This window comes from Scatophagus argus, chromosome 4 (assembly GCF_020382885.2).
Source record: "Scatophagus argus isolate fScaArg1 chromosome 4, fScaArg1.pri, whole genome shotgun sequence".
NCBI classification, from domain to species: domain Eukaryota; kingdom Metazoa; phylum Chordata; class Actinopteri; family Scatophagidae; genus Scatophagus; species Scatophagus argus.
In genome coordinates, this window is record NC_058496.1 from 6029120 (window position 1) to 6046659 (window position 17540).

The 17540-nt window shown below is 41.7% G+C and overlaps 1 protein-coding gene across 2 annotated transcripts in view; it reads right to left on the reverse strand.

Annotated features, from left to right (window-relative positions):
* Positions 1–16885, reverse strand: part of LOC124058152 (GDNF family receptor alpha-2-like) — a 47380-nt gene extending 30495 nt beyond the window's left edge. The window contains exons 1-4 of one of the 2 annotated variants that reach the window (XM_046387099.1): positions 16499–16885; positions 16257–16418; positions 14593–14943; positions 3213–3299 (exon numbers count right to left, since the gene is read on the reverse strand). In XM_046387099.1, coding sequence (XP_046243055.1) covers positions 3213–3299; positions 14593–14943; positions 16257–16308 — 490 coding nt within the window. In that variant the 5' untranslated portion in view covers positions 16309–16418; positions 16499–16885. Of the gene's footprint in view, positions 1–3212; positions 3300–14592; positions 14944–16256 lie in introns of both variants that reach the window. The other variant, XR_006843218.1, reaches the window with a different exon arrangement.
* Positions 16886–17540: the final 655 nt, after the last annotated feature.

Consider the following 17540-nt stretch of genomic DNA (forward strand, 5'->3'; position numbering starts at 1 on the left):
CTCAGAACACAAACCTTTTTACACTTAAGTTGAATATGTAGGTGTTTTTAACGCATCTAAACCCACTAAAAATAGGTAATTAAGCACTTTTTCCCCTGAAATGTCATTTCATGAAAGTGCAAGAAGGGAACAGGAAAAATCAACATGGAGGCCAGCAACAATGTTACGCTGGTAATCTTGCAATATCTTTTACTTCAGTCTTTCATTCAAACTCCAACTGGAGCTAAGAAATATCTGTGACCACTGCAGAGTCATGTGACCTGGGAATGAATGGAGATTGTAACCTTTCCACCAGAAGACAAAAGCCAGATGTTGGCGGGTGTTAGTGGGATTTTTCTCCAGTGTGAAAGGGGCTTAAGGTGGTAAGTTTAGCTATCGCTCTGCAGCTGTGATATCCATCCATGGCACACAGAGGTGGAGGAGCAGGACTTGTGAGACCACACTTTGCCTCACAGCAAAAGGATCAGTGGGAAGATAGACACTGACAGTGACGAGGACACTCTGGCCCTGCATCCAACTGTGCTTAGCGCAGAGGTGATGAAGCACTGCTGATGCCAGTGCACAGTGTCAGCCAATCCAGGGCAGGATGGCCAGGATTCACTCCTCTTCCTAAAGAATTCATCCTTGGCTATACTTTCATCACTAAAGGGACAGTTAAATGTGCTCGTTGTCTTTGTCTCCCTCTGTGTGTGTGTGTGTGTGTGTACAGTGCATACAAATTTTCAGTCTGAGGATATGTAAAAATGAGTGGCTAAAGACTACACAGCCCTATTGGATGGAGAAGCCTGTGTGAAATCGTTTTGCAGCAACAGAGTCTCCACATGGCTTGTTTCTTTTTAACTTCAGAGTGTGAATGCATACAGTAGTATAGAATTCTATTTCATTTCTATCACACTTCTGTCCCTTATCTTCCTCCCAGACAAAAACCTTTAAAATAGCAGAGATTATTTTTCAATTTCCTACAATTCCTCTTGGAGAGTATACATTCCCCCATTCTCATCAACCAACCAGATATCATATATTCCCTGGCGCTCCGTGCAGTTTAACATTTATGGACGTGATTATGAATACCTTTGTGTGGTTTAGTAATCGAAATGAGAAGTATTTCCATAAAACAAGTGTGTAATTACTTATCTGTTTTGCCTGTGGTTTTCTTTCAGCGCCACAATCAATTACTCTGTCCTCAGAAATGATAAATAATGAGGAAAGCTTCCGGCTAAACAGATTTCAGAGAGCAAATCCAATATTTCACCTTAGAGAGAATGGAGGAAGTAGCTGAAGGAAAATGGATACAGTAATGAGTCCCCTGTTGTATCTTAATATGTCTAGGTACACTGTGCCCTGCTCCTTGTTTTACCAGGGCACTTGTACTTGTACAGTGCTGGGTTAAAGTTAAGTATCTGTCCTCTTTGATCATTACCTCACTTGTCTGTTAGCAAGTGGCGCATCTCAAAACTAGCAAACATCCATCAATAAAATGTTGGAAGTGTTGGCCATCTGCCAAAGCAAAACTGTTTTTGGTGCAGACTGTGCCCAGTTAGAGTGTAGTTTACCGTTTCACTCATGATTCCTGCACCGGATTCTATCTAAGCATATTTCTTCACACAGATTTTCCAACAATCCAAAAATGTTTGCACTTTTTAAGCCAAATGTTTTACAAATGTCAACCAGCTTTTACCAAATTTAGTTCAGAACACTTTAGAATGAAAATTTCTTTATCCGTTTTTGATATTGCAAACTTATAAACACAAGATTCACTGCATTATATCAATACTTGCAATACTTGACAGCATGTCAGGGGGCAGTCGTGGATCAGCGGTTAGGGTGTCGGACCCGTAACCGGTGGATCGCTGGTTCGATTCCCCGTACCGGTGTCCATGGCTGAGGTACCCTTGAGCAAGGTACCTAACCCCCACTGCTCCCTGGGCGCTGCACGCGGTCGCCCACTGCCCCGGGTTTGCTGTGTGTGTGTGCACGTCACTTGGGTGGGTTAAATGCAGAGCACAAATTTCGTTGGAGTGAGTTCCCTCCAATGACAAAATATGTCACTTTCTACTTTCTTTTCTTTCTACTTTCATGTTACCAACTGGCATTGCAGTAAAAGGATAAACTGTAGGAGTCTAAGTGGCCCTGACTCCTAACTGGCTTAAAAGTTAATATTTTAAATACTGACTTTAAGCCAATCCCCTTATCCCTTATAAAACTCAGCATGATTGTTTATGACTATAAATAATTTCATGCAGATCTCCAATCCAGGTGCAATTTCTAGACATTTCCGATCAATAAAACAACAAATTTTGAGGATTCTCTAGTCTTGGTAGAGGCATGCAGTTTACTGAATGCTTTCTAGATGAATGTGCACTTAAACCAGGGAAGGCAGCTTGCCACCATTTCTCAAAACTCCAAAGTAATCAAAGCCTGCACTTTTTCACATTCATTGGTACTCTCTCCTCCTTTTAATACATCAAACAAGTGCATTATCAAAAACAAGAAAGGAGTGATACACTGCTGAGTTCAAGCTAAGGGAATCAGGCAAAAAGTGTGTCTTTCTTGCACATCCCAGTTATAAAACAAAACAAGATACATCAGCCAAAAGAAAAGAAGAAATGCGCTGTGTTCAGTGTAGACTGCTTTTGGCAAAAAAGACAGAAAAGAAAGAACACAGACGAGAACATGCCTTCGGAAATATCTGTCAAAACTGCATGAAAGAAAATGACTGAACTTTCAAGTGACAACAGCCTGTAGCTCTCGCAATGGACATGCATGTGTGTCTAATCACACCTATTGCGCAACTCGTGTCTCTGCACTGCATTAACCACTGGAGCTGTGTCCTATAATAAGATCTCCATTGATTAGTGATACTATGATGGAGCCCAGAGCTCCACTGCTGAGTGCTGGGCTGATTAATTAGTAAACCAAAGAGGAAATCAAACTAAAATCAAATCGATAGCTACAAAAAAATACGGGTTAGTACACAAAGAGTATACAGTTTACCTCACAAGCCAAAACACTACTCGTATGTCACAAGCTCAAACAATAAGCACATGATTTATTCGATGGACAAGGACAGTTGACTGGTGGAAAGCCTGCGAGGAAAGATGAAGACACAGGCTCCTCAGACTTCAGCGTGGTTATTTCTCCCAAAGGAACTTACATTGCAACAACAAATATTTAAACTCACAACCACTGCATGTTCAGTTAGCCTGCGGTACCTGAAGAGATGGAGGCCAGGCGGAAAGCGTCAGGGTGATGATTGGGGGCTACAGGCTCGTACGGTGATGAGTCGTCCATATCTCCACCTGAAACAACAGTGAAAGGTACAGAGATTCACTGGATGACCTGCTCTTTACCTTCCCAGCTAAGCAGAGCATTAGAGCATTTCTGATGAGTGAAATCAGAAGCAGGCCTACGCCATCAGTAATCATTAGGAAACACATGTAGGAATGATTTTGGTTTCAATCACCAGAAAAACACACCAAAACAGACAGGAAATGCAGGTCATGATTCCTATTCGGAAAAACTGTAATAAGTATCGAATGAGTGCGTGTCTTGGGTTAAAATGTAACATTATACTGTAATGACAACATTTCCCACTATTAGACTGACTGACCAACAACTGAGGCAACCGACTAAGAGCGGTCTGTTGTTTTTTTCATTTGGGAAATAGGGTGTTCATCATTGTCAAATCATTTCCTTTTGGAGAGACTATTTGTTGCTGCTGTGGTTTGATTTGGGGGAGCAGCTGAAGGACTAAAGCACAAGCAATGCATCTTCCCTGTTAACAATGTGTTGCCAGAGCTGTTTGTAGAAAAAAAATTAAAGACCAAATTAGCACTCAACTGACTGAGTCTCCCCCCATGTGCCTGCTTCTCTGTAGGCCCTAATCCCGCATTTAAAATTCATAGCCATTCAGTGTGATTGAGACAAACCCTCCAGTGTGTAATAGCTTTGCATTCTGATCCCAACAGAAACACAGCGAGGGTGTTGTGAGGAGGAAGGTTGGGAGGCCGGCTGCTACAAATGAGAAAATCTAAAACCTGTTGGTCCAAGACCTGCCAAGACAGCCAATCGGTAGATCCAATCAATAGATACTGTACGTTTTGTTCATCAACATCCTCCTCAAATGATTCCGAAAAACACAATGCAAGCTGATAACATTTTGTCCTTCGCTGATAACAGGTGAAGCTGTTATCAGAAGGTGTAATTCTGTGTGCCTGTTCTTACCAACACATACAGGAATGAGTACTTCATGATCAAATTTCATTTCATACTGTGTTGATACTGCAGCAAAAGTGCATGTTGTACAAGTTGAATTTGTTTATTAAAACTTGTCAAAATCACAGAAAGATGCATTCGTGTACATGATAAAGAATAAAGACTGAACTTGGACAATTAAGAGAAAAATCATCATTTGTCCACCAAGTGAAGAAAAGCCAACTTCAGTCTCGTCTACATCTGCTGTAGTCATTGTTGGGGGTCCAATTCTACATTTCCCCTCTCCATCAATATTTGCAATCATAACAAGATGGGCCATCTCAGCTGGTTCTCTGAGCACATATAGCTATTGACATTTGGCACTGCTGAGGACTGTATGTCTGTTTGAGACAGACAAAAAGAGCAAAGAGAATCAGATCGGCGGAACAAAAGAGAGAAAAGAAAATACAGACAAAACGAGAGAGAAGAGGAGGAGAGAGGAGTAACACAAAGACAGAAAATAACCTAAATCCTCCACGTTCTGAGTGCACTTTATGTGCCTTTATTTTCTGACGTTTATTGTTTGCAGATTGAAATATACACATGCACATGAATTTATTTGCAAGTGCATTTGGCTCTATATTTTTTCCCAGTTGACTTTGCATCACCCACACCTCTGTTCATATTTCTGTCAACAGAGTGGGACTTGAGAGACTGTTGGACTCGAGATCTTTCAGTATGTCTAATTACTACAATTACCTTCTAAAGCTACAGAAGCTACAGAGGCCTCTCAAGAGTTCAAGACAATCACCCGCACCCTCCTTCAATGGCTTATTTCAGCAGGAGGCACATTTACTGTGTATTTTCTTTGGAGAATAAAGCAAAAAAAAAAGTGCAATGCTTCTTCCATTATAACGAGAACATGCTGAACTCTACAAAGCAACATGGAATAAAGGATGCTCTGTCTTTTGCCAGAGGTAAACAATGTTGTTATGAGGGTTCATACCATTTTGTTAAGGCAGCTTCTTACAGCATAGAGAAGCTTCACTGCACAATCAGCCTGGAATCAAACAGTGTTAAGGCACGTTTGATAGTCAATAATATGTCCATCCACAACAGCAGCTAAGCTAATGAATTCTAAAAGCGTATTTACATGGATGTTACAAGCCGTGCTGAATCATAAAATTGCAAAACACACTATAATCACACACACCCTTAGGATGTGAAAAGCCCCACAGCAGGAGGCCTTGTTGTACTTTAAAAAAAAAATGCTCTTTGACAGTCACCCTGGACCCAATTATGCATTCATAATGGAAAATTCTACCCAGCTGTTTAGGGATAAGATGTTTTTAGCCACAGGGCAACAACTTATCGCTGTAATTAAGCCTCCGTTTGACTTCATTTGCTCTGACAGCATGGAGCATGACCGGCACAGCTCAGACAATCAGGCCTATCCCTAGTAAAAGCATGAGAGGAATGCTGCTTTTAAGTGGATTCACATTCCTTTCCTTTTGCCTTAAGGGGTTTTATGGAGCCGTTAGGCGCCATCACTCATCCTTTTCATATGCATTATCAATGAAGCCAAACTCCTTTGGTGATGGAAACTGTCCTATGGATTTTTCTGTGACATTCTTGGCAAACCGTTTATAGCTGGAAGCAAAGTTAATTTTGATAAATGCCAGTCACCTTGTTTAATTTTTTAAAGGTGCTCTATACTTAGTGTATTCTGTTTAATATTGATTTTATATTGTTCCCCATTTTTCCTGCAGGCAGTGTTGGGGAAAAAAACCCAAATACTCCTGTTACATATTACTTCTTATTTAAACGCAAACAATATATTGCAACACTCCTGTTTTTGTAATAATCACATAAACATGAACGCTTAGCACAGCCTGAGCAGCCTGGAGCACAGCCGGAGGTCCTCAGCAGAGCCCTGTGGGTTGTTGCACGAACTTGGATGGTAACAAAGGGTGACCGAGCCTTTGCTGTCAGAGCTCCCAAAGTTTGCAAATGAGCTGTCAGTGGAGATAAGGCTGGCCAGAATGCTTTCCTCTTTAAATCACTTCTCAAAGTACGCTTGTATTCTCTGTACATGCATCAGAGGAAACACTGGCATATGGGAATTCACATTTTTATTACATTAGGTGAAATGCATTAATCTTTCCACTCAACTCCACCTCCCCCCCATAATGTGCTCATTTCAACAAAGAGGCGATAAAGTGATACCACAAATGCATCTTTCTTCGAATTGTGCTTAACAGAACACAAGCTGAAGCATAAATTCTGTTAATGGCTCAGCTTTTGAAGTGATATTGACATTTTAAACTCAATTTCAAACCATACAAATAGAATATTGGATTAGCGCCGAATAATATTTCAAGTCACAATTCCAATCCAGCGTGGCGTGGTGGGCAAATACAGCTGAGAAAATGAGTCCTGAAATTTTCAGCCTTCCCTCTGGCTATGCGGCTGTAATGTTAATATGAATAGTTACACACTCGCTTACTTAAATCAGCATTTTAATACCTGGTGTCAGGCACTAAATGTTCAGTATGGCGTAAATCCTGCAAAACTTGAGTAAAAACGGCTATCATCTTTATGGCATAGCAGCATATTGAGGAGAACATCAGAACCACGCGGCAACAGTGCAGTCTAATATAACAGCCTCCTCACCATTTCACACTTTATATCCATATGACTGAATAGAAAACTAGACTATTTTAGACATTAGAAACAGCTTGAATAGACAATATCAAGCAACTTAAAGGATAAATATCTGAGATTTTGCAAGTGAATATAGCAGCAAACAACTATATGTTACAAAAAAATATAGTGAAGTAATGGCGTCCTGAGCGGGAAGTGATGTCACACTCCCAACATCCTTTTTCAACATGGCTGCCTGGTAAGAAAAGTTTTCATCTTGCAGGAAAGCAGTACAGGAAAATATGTTTCTGAGAACATCTGAAGCAAGAGAGAGACAATGCAGTAACAGCATTTTCTTTTGTTTGACATTTTGATCTGAGATACCTGAGCTGGCACATCAATGCAGGACACAAAATGGTGGGCGTCTCGTCTGCTCATAAACCTTCTCTCTTTACAGCTAGACCTGTCACTAAAACATGTGAGGGGTAAAATCGGCTACGCAGAAACTGATTCATATTTTTTTCAACACTGCATAATTTGTTTGTCATTCATGAAACTCATCTGAGTTTCATGAACGACGTGTGTTCAGACACTGCTTCAGACTTTATCATGTAAATGACGCTCACATTTGCTTTGGCCTGAGATGCTGGTGTTCTAGTGTGGTGAATAATGGCTGAAAATGTCATTTACACTATATAGACAAAAGTATACAGACATACCTCCTAATGGGGCTGTTTTTCAGAGGTTAGGTCCCTTACTTCCAATAAAGGGAAACCTTAATGCTTCAGCATACCAAGACATTTTGGACAATGCTATGCTTCCAACTTTGTGGCAACAGTTTGCTGAAACCCCTTTTCTATTCCAGCATGACTGTGCCCCAGTGCACATAGCAAAGCTCCATAAAGACATGGTTGGTTGGAGTTGGATGGTTTGGTGTGGAAAAACGTGACTGTCCCTCACAGAGCCCTGACCTCAACGCCCTCCAACACCTCTGGGATGAGCTAGACTGGCGATTACGAGCCAGACCTTTTCTGAGTCTCTGGCACAACTAGAAGTGCCAGAGAGTCAGAGAGAGAGAGAGAGAGAGAGAGAGAGAAAGAAGTAACCATGCTATGATGACAGCCGCAGGGCCTGGTAGTTGACTTCTGCATTGCACATTCGTTCAGCACCACTGTGAACCTTTCTGCCAGGAGTGAGTCTTAATGCCCACATCATGACAGTATTCACTGAGCAGAATGGCCCGTCACTCATTCTCCCATCTGATAGAGCGCCTGAGAACTCTTTCTGCTATAATAGGCTAATATAAAACCCACTACCTGGCCCTCATTTCAGCCGCACTGTCACACGCTACACCAGCCCCAAAGTGAATGGGAGTCGTCCTCCGGCAGTTCACCTTACAGTATGGAAAATCGTTAGACAGATTTATGAGGACAAACAGCACCTGTTTTGTCATTGTATTTCACTGATCCTTTTCACTTTTTGGGATGAAAAATGAAAGATGCAAGAAGGAGGGATTAAAAAGAAGAGGAAGGGAAAGCTGTGCAAGACCTTATTGATCACATCCAGAAGGCATCGACAGGTCCCTTCCTCTGATGATGAAGTAGCCACCTAGCGAGTGCTGACTGGGTCTCCAGCACAGGAAGGGAGAAAGTGGGTAGGACATATTCAGCATGCAGGAGCCTGCTTTCCCTATCCCTTGACATGCAGGGCAGGCTGGAAAAATGTTCTGCTTATGACAGTGGATGGCTAAGGTAATGGCCGGTGACTGCTACCATTGCTCATAGTAATGATGGTTTCACCCAAGAATACTGTGTACCTTTACACCCCCCCCTTCCTCCTCAGAGGTTTCCCCACATGACTCTCTCTTTCCTCCTCTCGCTCTTTCATTCTTTGGTTTTCTCTGTCTCGTCCCCCCTCATCATCTATCTACTATCCTGTCCTCACCTCCCGCCCTCTCTCTCTCTCTCTCTCTCTCTTGCTCTCTACATTTCTCACCCTGCCTGCCTAAGTCTATCATGGTGTTCCCAGTGTTCTTACACTGTCCATTTCATGTCTCACAGCATTATAGGGCCAACATGTAGTATTAGCATGATTTAGTGACATATTCAGAGGGTGACCTTTGTAACGCTGACATTTGTGAATACTAGGGAGATAAATCATCTCACAAAACTATCTGGTATTCTCAGAGTTTCATGTTCAGGTCCAGTCTCGTCTCACAATGAGCTGGAACAGACTGGTGTGAAGAACTGGCGGAGCTCTTCTTTCTCTCTCTCTGCAGTGAAAGTTGGCTCAGCTAATTAAACTGCTTGGAAAGGTCTTTACAAAAGATCTTCGATTCCCACTTTGAGACCCAGGCTGCGGTTTCATAGCTGGGGCTGTGAAATAATGTATGTCGGAGGTGTGAAAGTTATCGTTTAAATGGCCGATTCTAGCGCAAGCCTACGAGGCTATATCCACATGAGGCCCAGGGCACAATTGAAAGAGTAACCCAGCCGCCTATGCAATATCTCCGTGTGTAGCAGCCAATGTTTCTTTCTTAGTAATTACTTCTTTTATAGATTCAAACTGCTAGACCTTATTGCCTCACACCAACACAGGCTCATTCAGAGCAGAAACCACCTATTATTCACCAAGGACTGCTGTATTGACACATTGAATTCAGCTGCCATTTTCTGTTAGAAAACACAATTAACATTTCATCATTAGCACCACTACTGATGGCTCAAAGACTGGTATTATAATACCATTTAGCCTTTCAGGGCAGTACAGTAGCCCAAAGGCAGGCAGCAACAGTGCAACAATCAAGACGGAAATCTGAGGACTTTTAGAAATTTCAAATGCTGCAGGAATGTAGTTGGCTACACATGCTGACATGTCTCAAAACGCTTTCTGCTGTTACTCCAAGAAGACACATCAAGCAACGCTGGATGACGATGCCAAGTCATGCTGTTGAATTGAGACGCTTGGTGATGAAGCTTCTAAATCATGCACATCACAAACACCTTTAAACCACACGTTGACTTCATCATGAAAAAAAAAGGACAACTGTTGGTGCTCTGTGTTGTTTCAGATGTGATTTTCCATATAACTGTTAGAATGACTGATTGACTATGCTGACTGTGCTGACTAGAGCTCCTAAAACTGATCCTCGTCCCCTCAGTGTTACATATAACAGACTGCAGATTTATACCGGGTTGCTCATTTCTTTACACACCATTGCATAATGTTAGACACGCTCAGGTTGCTCTCTCTATATAAAAGACATTAATTTCACAGATATCGATTCGGTTTTAATTATGCATTAATTTAAACTATCCTTATTGATTAAACAATTTTTTTTGTTTCTTAGATGTCAAATGCTTCCCTTAAATCCTCTTATCAGATTGTTATGCTGCCCCCCTTGTGTCTGAGTTTCAGGCCCCCTCTGATTGGATTAAGTTACGTGTAAATAACCCTTTTCTGTCGTTATTTTGCTTATTTAAAAATTATTTTGTTGTTTCATCTTAAAACAAGCAGGTTACATTCTCAGTGATAGCATCATTGTTTCTTTATTTACCTTTTCATCATTTTTCTCTTTTCTTTTCATTGAGTCTGAGTTTGTAACCCTTTTCTTTTGTTCTTTTCTGCTTTGTTACTTAGTTTGTCGTTTGATTGTTTGCTGACTGCTGTTTGTTTTGACATTGTTGTGTTATATATTATTGTGTTTGTGTTTTCCATTTGTTTTGTGAGTCTTGGGATGATATATCTCAAGGGGTTTATGCTGAGATGGTAAATTTCTGACACACCTTTCAAAGATTCGGGCCCCTGACTAGACTTATGTAACTGGAGAGAATTGTGCAGCTCCTAAGAGTCTAGACCTTTTTGGCTATAACCAATGTAATTTACAGTTATGTCTGACAGACACAGGACACACCGCAGCCTGAGGGCCTTCCCACCAGGGCGGTTTTATGCTGAGTCTGGTTTGGCTTGACTAAAGACGGAGTGGTACTTCAAGCAAACGTTTCAGTTTGCTTTCAAATGACATTTTCAGTTATCAGAGTGAAGGAGCGGCAAAATACCATCAAAAAAAAGAGAGAGGTACGAGAGGTGCATGTGGCTCAGCACGACACAATGGCCTGTTCATGAATATCTTCTTTAATCTGAAATTAATTTCTACTACATAGAACTGCCTGCAGAAACGTGACAGCACCTGAGTCGGGGTGGGGGAGGGTGGTGTTGGCTGCTTGGCTGATGCTGTTTTGGTTTAGCAGTGATTAACACGCATCTCACAGACAAGGTGACACCACATATTACCTTCTGTCCTTTGTCATTTTGAGCCATTGTTTAATGTCCTTACAGGCCGTGCCATGAATAGCCTCAACTAGAAGTGAAATTCGACACAGAAAACCTTGAAATTTGATACTAAAATATGACAGAACTTTTTTTCTATTTAACTGTAGGATTAAACTAATAACCACTGCTTTAGCCTACTTGTCTTGTCTCTGACAGCAGAGGAGGAGAACTTTTTGTGCAATGTGCAAATGATGACAAAATGCCCAACATCCCTAACACTCCTTCACTTCTGCATCTGCTTGGAGGCTCCTAGCAATACCTGATATAAAATGTTATGATAAAGAACTGACAAGTTTTAATTATGTAATATATAATTAGAAATACATCTGCTTGTCTTGAGCCAATTCTCTATTCCATATGTATTGTTCTTCTTCTTCCTCTTTTTCCTATTGCTATTGCTATTTCCTATTATTATTATTATTATTATTGCTATCCATTCCAAACCTCATTTTACTGTGTAATCACAAAAACAAAAACAAAAATAATCAAATGAGAGCGATAATAATAAAAATCTGTGTCTATGTCTTACTAATGTTGCTAATGCAACCATTTTGTAGTTGAACGACACAAAGCTCCGTGGAAACAGGAAAGAAAAAGACGAAGCTTCATCAATGAAAGAAGCAGATCTTTCCATGGTTGTTTTGACTCTGCAGGCCTTGAACCAGTTCACATAGTGAGCAGTTATATTTCTTATGATGTATAGTACACAAAGTCCTTTACATCTATCTTCTAGGCAGATTATACTGTAATGTTCATATTTCAAAGACAAACAAATTTATTTCAGACAAATATTTTAATTCCAAACAAGTTAAAGAAGTGCACATGTCCCTACATGAGTGCATATTTTCCATTCAATATAAATATTTCTCTGTTGTGCACATTTCTACACACAATTTCATAGAAATGATCAGAGGGTTCTTTAATGTTCATGTTCAAACGCAACATGTTTCTATTTTACTAAATTAAGGAAAAACTGGTCTTTGATATGAAGCCTACTTGTGGATATGGTGCTAAGTCTTTCATTTCCCTAAAGTTATTTAAATTCAAGACATTTGATTTTTTTTTTGTTTTAATCGGTTTCTTTTTCCCGTTTCTGTATTTGAAATAAAGACTATTAGTACACACACCAAGTGAAGTAGTGTGATAACCTTGCCTGAGGCACTGGATTGTTTGGCCTGGTCTGGATGTAGAGAATTGTTTCACTCTCAGTCCATCCATCGTCAACATCAGCTTTCACTTTACACACACAAGGGCTTAGCCCTCGAGTTCGCAGGCCAACTTCCTGCCCCGGGTCAACACGGGTTATAAGAAACATACCAACTTATAACTGGATTTCTATATGACTTCCTACACTTTGTAATTGCTCTAGGCTGCAGAAAGAAAGTGGGCTAAAGTGTCTGAATATGTTTGTCCTTAAGCCATCATACATTAGTGTTCATGGAGAGGTTTTTCAGTAGAAATTACACAGGTCTTGATCTCTGCCCTCTCGTGTCACTCTTGTCCTTTCACCGTCTCTAGCTCTACTCTTCTTCCTTTAATCCTGTTCCTTGCTTTTCTTATCTTTTTCACTCACATACTCTTGCGCTCTTCGTCTCTCCAGATTAACATGAGCAAAAACTTTCGAAGCTACATGACATGCACAATGAAAACCCTCCTGTGTTGTCCGCAAATTATTTCAGTGGTGGAAGAAGTGGTTTTTAGCACCATTTCAAGGGGGTCCACTGGGATTCAGCCCTTTGTGTTTGTTCCCAGAGATGGATGTTGTACATAGATTGTTTCCAGTTAACAAAAGCTCGCTTGACTGCACAATGGATCGTGATTAGATTAAAGCTGCACCGTACGAGCTTTTTGTTGGTGTTAAAGCAGGTTTTATCTCTGAGGGCGACAGGGCCAAAACGGGACACCACTGTGGGGTATTTATTCGGGAAGAAACACAAGCTCCGTGAAGGGCATGCTGCAGACACAGGAGGTCTCTATCCTTGACAGCCAGGCAACTTGCATGAAGCATTCAAACACAAACACTTTGACTGATGCTGCTATTTGATGGGAAAAGTAGACAGAATGAATAAGTGATGTAGAGAGAGAACAGAAAGATCGTTACAAAGGGAAAAAAGTTAGAAAAGGAGAGAGAGAGACAGGAAGGGAGACAGAAGGCCTGGGGAGCATGCATGTCATTACATTTCCCTTGAACTCATGTCAGGGACCCTCTGCTGCCATCAGTCAGATAAAGTGTAGCTGGTGCTATGAGCAGTCAGCCTGGCAAATCACTTCACGGATCACAACACAAAAGCCCAGAATGCTCGGAGCTCAGCGACTTTGTAACATTTCCACCATTACCCCACGTGTCAAAACAGCTGAGTACATTATGTCCTCCATGTTTACGTGGCATGACACTCGACATCAGTCACAGAGAGCGGCCACGTGCACAAGCATGAAGAAATGTCACTCTTGGGTTGCGGTCCCCCGTTAACCCGATCCCCAGGGCACAGCATCTCTAGCTTTGACTCAGTCAGACTTGTCTTAATATGAAACACTGTGTGCTTTGACCCTTAAGGACGGACTAAGAGTGGTATCAGTCCAAAACGCTGCTTTATCCTCTCTAAATGTATTGCAGTGTAAAAACCAGAAGGTTCCAGTGTTACAGCAAGAGTGCTATTTTATGTCCAGAGTAAGTGGACACATAAGGACCACTGAGGTATACGATTGCAACCTAATTACATGGTAATATGGAACACTTTAGGTGAAAACCAATAAGTCTACCATAACAGGTCTACGTAATGTAATCCCATTATAGGTCCATTACCTTCGAGAGGGTGAGGAAAGTAGGAAAGCATATATTTTTCATCAAGGGCTTCTGGGTATCACTATAAGAGCACATCAGGGAATAGGGCATCAACAATGGGTGTGGTGTACATCCTTCTTGACTTTGTCCTGGAAAGTACACTGGTGCTTGAGATCGGAAGGTTCATTTAAAATAAATGTGATAATGCTGAAGATTGCACTAAGTCATCCACATTAATATCAATAGAGGTGTGTTGCATCTTCTTGAATTGCATGCAACGCTGTGCATGACCATGAGGCTCACAAAGAGCACTTCTATACATATCCAGCCAACAACAACAACAACAAAAATGATTCAGTAAAAGTACTGAACATGACATAAGCTAAATTCATGACCAAAGAGGAAAGTAAATAAGTAACACTTTAGATCCAGATAGATCAAAATAAGCTGACTGGGGAAATGTGAAGGAAAAAGCATGTGCTAACTTCACATGAATAAATTAGGATTTTTTTTAAATAAATGACATAACTTGATGTTATGCTATTTATAGGTGTTTTATATTGCAGGCTCTGAAATTGCCACACAGTTAAACATGATGTGATATGAGCTTTGTGAGAGCAGTAAAACCAGCTGCCTCTTACCTTCTGTGAGTCCCATGTGGATGGTCCAGTAGTTCTGCAGACACTGCAGCTCCTTCTTCATGCCCCTCTTGCAGCGGCAGTCATATAGAGGACTAACCAGCAGCACCTCCAAGGCCGCCTGGCACTCCCTGTTGTTGTCCAGCATGGCTTCCTTCTCCTTGCCCACAAGGCACTGGCGCATCACCCGGTACCGAGAGCTGCAGTGAGGGTTCTGGTTGCACATGTCACTCGCCTGGATGCAGTCCACCCACTCTGGTTGAGCCCCGGGCGCAGCCCCGGTGTCTGAAGATCCATCAGCCAAGGACACAGTCAGAGCTGAGGGTCCACCATCCCAGGAACTCGCTGCCTCATCTAGGCGGGGACCAGGAGACAGAGGTGGAGGTGACAAGAGAAAGGAGGCTCAGATAAATTTTAAATGTGCAAGGGATTTTGGGTTTGTATGTGTGTGCACGTGAGTAGGTGTGCAGGTGCACAAGAGCACATATCATAAATCTGTTTTCAGGTTGTTTTGTTCATGCAACAGGTTGGATGTGGGGCCTAAACGGGTTTGATGGTACTGACGTGCCCATACATGCTGAGGTATCAGACAGCTCCAGCCCTTCATGTCTATTTTTACTCTGAAACATCTCCACAGCTTGTTATGTCTCATTTATACACAGTGATTTACTTGAATCACCTGTAGTCACATGAGTGCATCTAAAGCCTCCATACGAACTGCAGCATTCAGTTTCCTATTAAATCTCATCAAGGGAAGGCTTGATCACTGACCACTATCTAATTATCTCATTTCAAACGAGCACTTAAAAGATGTGAACTGCATTTAATTCACATCTGGGTAACCAAAAAATGAATTTAAAACGACTGAACAGTGATGCACTGAGCAGAGACAAGTCAAGTACTCAGGATTCAAAAACACCTTCACACAAACCGAAGTGCCAACATTTCTGGTGAAATGACAAGAGAGACCCCTAGTGGTGATCTTAAGCATTTAACTCATCAGAAAAGGGGGGTTACTGCATCACAATCAAGAGAGCAACGGGGTAAGGAAAGAGTAACATGAAGTTATCTCTAGAAACAATCTGTCGGGATATTTAAATTGAAGCGCAAAGCAAATGATTATTGTGCTAATGATGTTGTTGGTGATGTTGGTGTTGACGTTGTTGTTGTTGATGATGATGGTGATGATGGATTTTTTTTTTTATATTCGACCAAACACAAGTGTGTAACTGAGAAGACCTCATATTTTGCATTTACTGACCAAAAGCTGAAGTGTGTTGTTAAAACAACGAGCCTTGTATTCCCGCTATGGAAACTGTGTGTGTGTGTGTGTGTGTGTGTGTTTTGTTGTTTTTTTTTAACGGATGCAATATAAGTGATTCACTCGCATGGATCAAGTTCGGCCTGTAGCTCTGGGTGGCAGTTAAAGATAATCTAATCAAACCATCAATCTACAACATGAACGCCCATCAGCATTGTAGGGCATATAATTTTTCTAAAAAAGCGGAATAACCTTGTGCGCTCTAACTACTCCTGCATGACTAAAGTGGACACGTACCGGAAAATGTTCCCTGACAATGATTACGGGTGTCAGAATGCATCTACATGACTGTGAACATTCACAATTTGCACACAATTGCGCGTTATTTCCACATGTCACTCCTCACCTAAGAGCAGAAGGAAGATGTAAACGCACATCCACACTGTGACAGACTTCATATTGGACTCAGCGCCAACAGGGATGGAGTTGGGGTCCAAAAAGACTGATATTTTCCACCTTGTGAAAGGTTAATTCCCCTTTCCGGATCCTTGACCCAGGCGTAGTCTAACTGTAAAAAACCAATATCCTCATTAAAGATCCTCGACTCCGAATAATAATCCGCGTTTTTTAGGGGAGTACTGGACTAACCACGACGCAGGAAAATCCTCTGATATTGCGAAAAAACAAAAAATCAAACATCAATCAATCAGTCAATCCATGAAAGCAGTTTCTCGGGGTCCGTCTGCGCTGCGTTCATACCGACAAACTACTGAGACTTGATCTCTCCGCATTATAAGGGCTCAGACTGCCCGCTCCAATTGCTCCTTGGAGACAATTTGTCCCTAAAACATCCCTTAAACTGGCGTAAAACGGTCTGTCAGCTATCCCAAAATCTCTAACGCGGCAGAGGAACTCATGAAAGTGCCACAAAACGCAAACTGGATTTTTCTCCCCTCACCACCACTGGCTCCCTCAAAAAGCTGTGCGCTCCTCTGGAGGGGAGTGAACGCTTCTTTCGCACTGACTGCATGTGTGTCGAGGCATTACAGCACTTTATAAAGAGGAGTTTCCGTGGGCCACCAGAGGGCGCTGCCGCCGGACGCTCTCATTGGAAAACCAATGAGACTTGGCAACATCGAGGCCCAGTAATACATGTTACCCTATAGAAAAATCACCACGATATTCTTCCTGTAATTTTCCTGCAGGGAGCTGCGGGAAAATGCACCTGTGGTCGTCAGCAGTGAAATTATAGTGACCTCCATGGCCTGCTGTGAGGTTGGGTATTTATTTGATCTCCTGTGGTATTGCTATAGGATTTCCTGTGAAAGCTTATTCCTTTTTGTGGAGCCATTTCTGTGATTCGTGTATATTATCCGTCCACATGATTACTATCTCTTTCATGAGGGAGTCTTTACAGTCTTGTTCGGACCAGAGCCGTAGGAGTGATGAGGCTGCAACTACAACACATCAAGGCAGGAATTAGGAAGCAATAATAAGTGCATTGGCTACTTGCACTCATAGCAAGAATATCCGGACATCCAACACATAGTGAATCTTTTATTCCAGCTTCTAGAAAGGCCACTTGGCCAATTCATGGTTTGGCTGACACCAGGGCCACATTTCCACAACTCATTGAATGATTTTTCGGGGCAGGGTTCAAAGGTGGACTCAACAATGATGGTGAAAAATG